This window comes from Asparagus officinalis, chromosome 8 (assembly GCF_001876935.1).
Source record: "Asparagus officinalis chromosome 8, Aspof.V1, whole genome shotgun sequence".
In the NCBI taxonomy this organism is placed as follows: domain Eukaryota; kingdom Viridiplantae; phylum Streptophyta; class Magnoliopsida; order Asparagales; family Asparagaceae; genus Asparagus; species Asparagus officinalis.
Genome location: NC_033801.1, coordinates 94,361,434 through 94,365,070, shown reverse-complemented (window position 1 = coordinate 94,365,070; position 3,637 = coordinate 94,361,434). Strand labels below are relative to the sequence as shown.

The window sequence follows — 3,637 nt, the reverse complement described above, 5'->3', positions numbered from 1 at the left end:
AGATAAATCAACAATGACCGTATAATAAGCGTGTATGGAGGCTAACCTTTGTATTGATATGCATTAAAAAAGTGTTGTAATTAAACTCCACGATACGAAATAATATTAGTGTGAAAACCAAAGGATGAAAATCCCCATAGGCAGCTAAATTTGAAGCTAAAAAAAAAGGTGGAAAGAGACTTTTATTTAGATGAAGTTTGCTGACCTGGCTCCTCGGAAGTCATTTTAAGCAGCTGAAGTGTTTGTTTGTTTATAAGAACAACTTCTTAAGCATTCTTCCACGACATGAATAGCAAAATACCAAAAAGGCCACCAGGTTATTGCAACTTTAGCAGTTTCCGCTAGTTTGGTCTGATTCCTATTGTGCCGTGCTGAAGTTTTTATGTTCTAGACCTTGTACGAGCTCAACTTATCCCACTCTTAGCTTTTTTTTTTTCTTTTCTTCTCCATAGATCTTGTCTAGCTCGAAAAAAGCCTGTGATGTTGTGATTTAACTCGATAAGGTTCCATTGAGTTCTGTTAGCAGAACATCCAGTATCTAGCTACCTTATTTTGTTAGAGTTAGCATCTGTTAGGAAAAGGAGAGAGAAGAGTTATGGAGGAAAGGAGTGCTGATATGGAGAAAGCAGATGAAGTGATGCTGCCAGGATTCAGGTTTCACCCGACAGATGAAGAGCTAGTAGGATTTTACTTGAAGAGAAAGATACTGAAGAAGCCTCTCTCTATCGAGCTTATCAGGCAACTCGATATCTACAAGTATGACCCTTGGGATCTTCCAAGTAAGCTACAATTAACCCTTTTGCACCATGTATATACCTTATGGCTTTAATGCCATTTTTTTCTCTTCTCCAACTCACATAATTTTTATCTCTCTTTCTTGTCCTGTATACATTACGGATTAAAATTTTCAACCATTCAATTTTTCTCCTAGATATTTTCAAAGGCTTAATACTGTCTTCTCTTCTTGTTTTGTTGCTGGTGTAAGTCATGATTCTTTTACTTGTAAGTGTTTAAAAATCTCTCTTCACACGAACACACATAAAAAAAAAATCTGTCCATCCATATAACTACAGTCTGTTCTACCTCTTAGTTCTAAGTAAACTATTACTGCTGCTTTCAATTATTGTCGATTAGTTGTCCAAAAAATCTCATTCAGGTTGTATCTTTTCTCAGTTTTTTTTGCATGCAATACTCTTAGAAATGCATTGTTTTCAGTCCTTTTAGTGAGGAGCTACCCTATCAAAAGGCTGTTAGCTGTTTCAGACTGTTCGATAGCCGGTCAGCACAGTTCCTCAAAAAGATATAAATATTGGATAGGAACATTTTTTTTTTAAATCAGACAGGCTTAAAGATATTTCTCGCACACAAGCCATCCACTTTTTCCGAGTATATTGAGGACTTCACTCCCTCTAGACACACTCCCTTCGGACACATACAACCTACAATATACATGGAGTAAGTAAACGTTTAGTTGCATGCATTTTGGTTAAATGCAGGAAAAGAAACATATCGGAATACTAAATTATAAAAAAAACTAAAACCTTAATTATATGTGTCACTGAAATGTATAGGCAAACAAGAATACACCTAAATATTCTGGTAGCTAGAGGAGACAATAGACCCATTTATTATATGTAAGTCACCAAATTGCATTTTTGTTTGTCTAACATGTTTTTTCACAATGAAGAGCTAGCGACAAGCGGGGAGAAGGAATGGTACTTCTACTGCCCAAGGGACAGGAAATATAGGAACAGTGCAAGGCCAAACCGAGTTACTGGAGCCGGATTCTGGAAAGCTACAGGAACTGATAGACCCATTTACTCATCTGAGGGAACCAAGTGTATTGGCCTTAAGAAATCTCTAGTTTTCTACAAAGGACGAGCTGCCAAAGGCATTAAGACCGACTGGATGATGCATGAGTTCAGGCTACCTTCAATCACCGACACATCCCTGCCTAAGAGGCCTTTAGACAAGAACATCCCTGCCAATGTAAGCCCTTCAACCATCCTTCTAAGTTTTGACCCTATCTACTTCTTAAATTCAAAAAGGAAAAAAGTGGAAAAGTGGCTAAATTACAGGTGATAGCTTTTTCCTAAATCAAATAGGTAGAAAATAACAGAAATTACAATTAACTGTCTATATGATAAATTAGCTTAGTTTGAACAAAGTCAAATGTATTGTATCTAATCTGAGAAAGTTATCGCAATTATTTTACTATGATAGTAGAAGCATAAACACGTGGTTGCGTGTGTGTCTAGGCATATGTATCGAGTACTACAAATATTGGTAGTTATTTCTCCTCTCGTTTATTTGTTTGCTCGCTCCTTTGACAATTCGTACATAAGTTCCATCATCGCATTTGATTATATATGTTAGACCTTCTTAATTATTCACATAAATTGTCAAAAACCACCTAGGTTCTAATCAGTATCACAGTTCTTTATTTGGTAAGTGCATGACTCACATACCTACCCTCCTTTGTATCATAATACACAGGAGTCCTGGGCAATCTGTAGGATTTTCAAGAAGACAAATTCCACGGCACATAGAGCACTCTCTCAATCCTGGGTATCACCGCTTCCCGAGACCATAGAATCAGACTTGTTCTCAGTTGCCCACACTTTGAATGCCAATCAATTCGGATCAGATAACAACATCCCATGCACTATGGAAGCTGGTTCATCAATACAATTCAGCAGCAACAATGGCTTCCAGCAGCAGACAAGTGGTATAAATTACCCTCCTTTGGGTATTCCAACTTACAATAAGCTCAATAATCCCATGAACTTCAGATCATATACAGTCCCTGCTTCAAATTCTGATATATCCACAAGCTTCAAGTTTTCTGCGAGTGACATGCCATTGTCATCCATGCTCATAAACTTATCCCCCTCGATACTTGGTGAATTCGGTAAATGTTCTCCAAGCATAGACTTTGGGCAGCCACAACACTGTAATGGGTTCACAAATGATTTTCATGCAGAGGTAAGAAGCCACTTGGGGAACGGAGAAGACGAGAAGAAGAGTTCTAACACAATCATTGTTAATAAGAACCACTGGGGAGCTGCGCGGACAGTTAGTTTTCCCTTTAGCCTGCCACCAAATATTTCTGATGAGTGGAAGCAGAATTTGCCATTGGACTCTCCTCCATGCCCGAGCGAGATGTCAACAAGCTTATCTACCAATAAATGCTATACTTGATTTAGATGTAATGTCATGTAGGTGTGAGGTGCCTTATCTGTAAGCATTTATGTTAGCATAAGAATCGAACGAAGTGGGACAACTTTCTACTTGATTGGAAGTATATCCATAGAAAAATGCTTGTTAACAGCAAAGCTAACAGATTGAGAAGGATAAATGATTTGTTTGTAGCCAGTATTTGCATTTTTCATGATTTGCAAGTTACAACCCCACATATGCATTAGGATCTCTTTCAGACAAACAGACTATCGACTCCCCTCTGTTGCATCTTTTCAATATTCTCAAATCAGCTAAGGAGATTCTTGAGCAACAATTAAAGCGTTCACAACTTCTTGGAACACACATACTTAATTATATGACTATATGAGCCATGATTTAACCTTTCATATGCGCGCTGTAGTAATTAACATTGTTCAATTGATCACTAAAGCATACC

At 37.6% G+C, this 3,637-nt stretch overlaps 1 protein-coding gene across 1 annotated transcript; it reads left to right on the top strand.

The window, feature by feature from the left end:
• Positions 382-3,273, top strand: LOC109822120 (putative NAC domain-containing protein 94). The gene is made up of 3 exons (XM_020388285.1): positions 382-779; positions 1,688-1,989; positions 2,497-3,273. Exons 1-3 carry the CDS (start codon positions 596-598, stop codon positions 3,199-3,201), a joined length of 1,191 nt encoding a protein of 396 aa, XP_020243874.1. The 5' UTR covers positions 382-595; the 3' UTR covers positions 3,202-3,273.

Excerpts from the sequence above, each read along its gene's own strand:
- LOC109822120 (XM_020388285.1), top strand. The coding sequence starts at position 596 with ATGGAGGAAAGGAGTGCTGATATGGAGAAAGCAGATGAAGTGATGCTG. Across the intron at positions 780-1,687 it reads TGACCCTTGGGATCTTCCAA|AGCTAGCGACAAGCGGGGAG; the intron begins GTAAGCTACAAT and ends TTCACAATGAAG. Across the intron at positions 1,990-2,496 it reads ACAAGAACATCCCTGCCAAT|GAGTCCTGGGCAATCTGTAG; the intron begins GTAAGCCCTTCA and ends CATAATACACAG.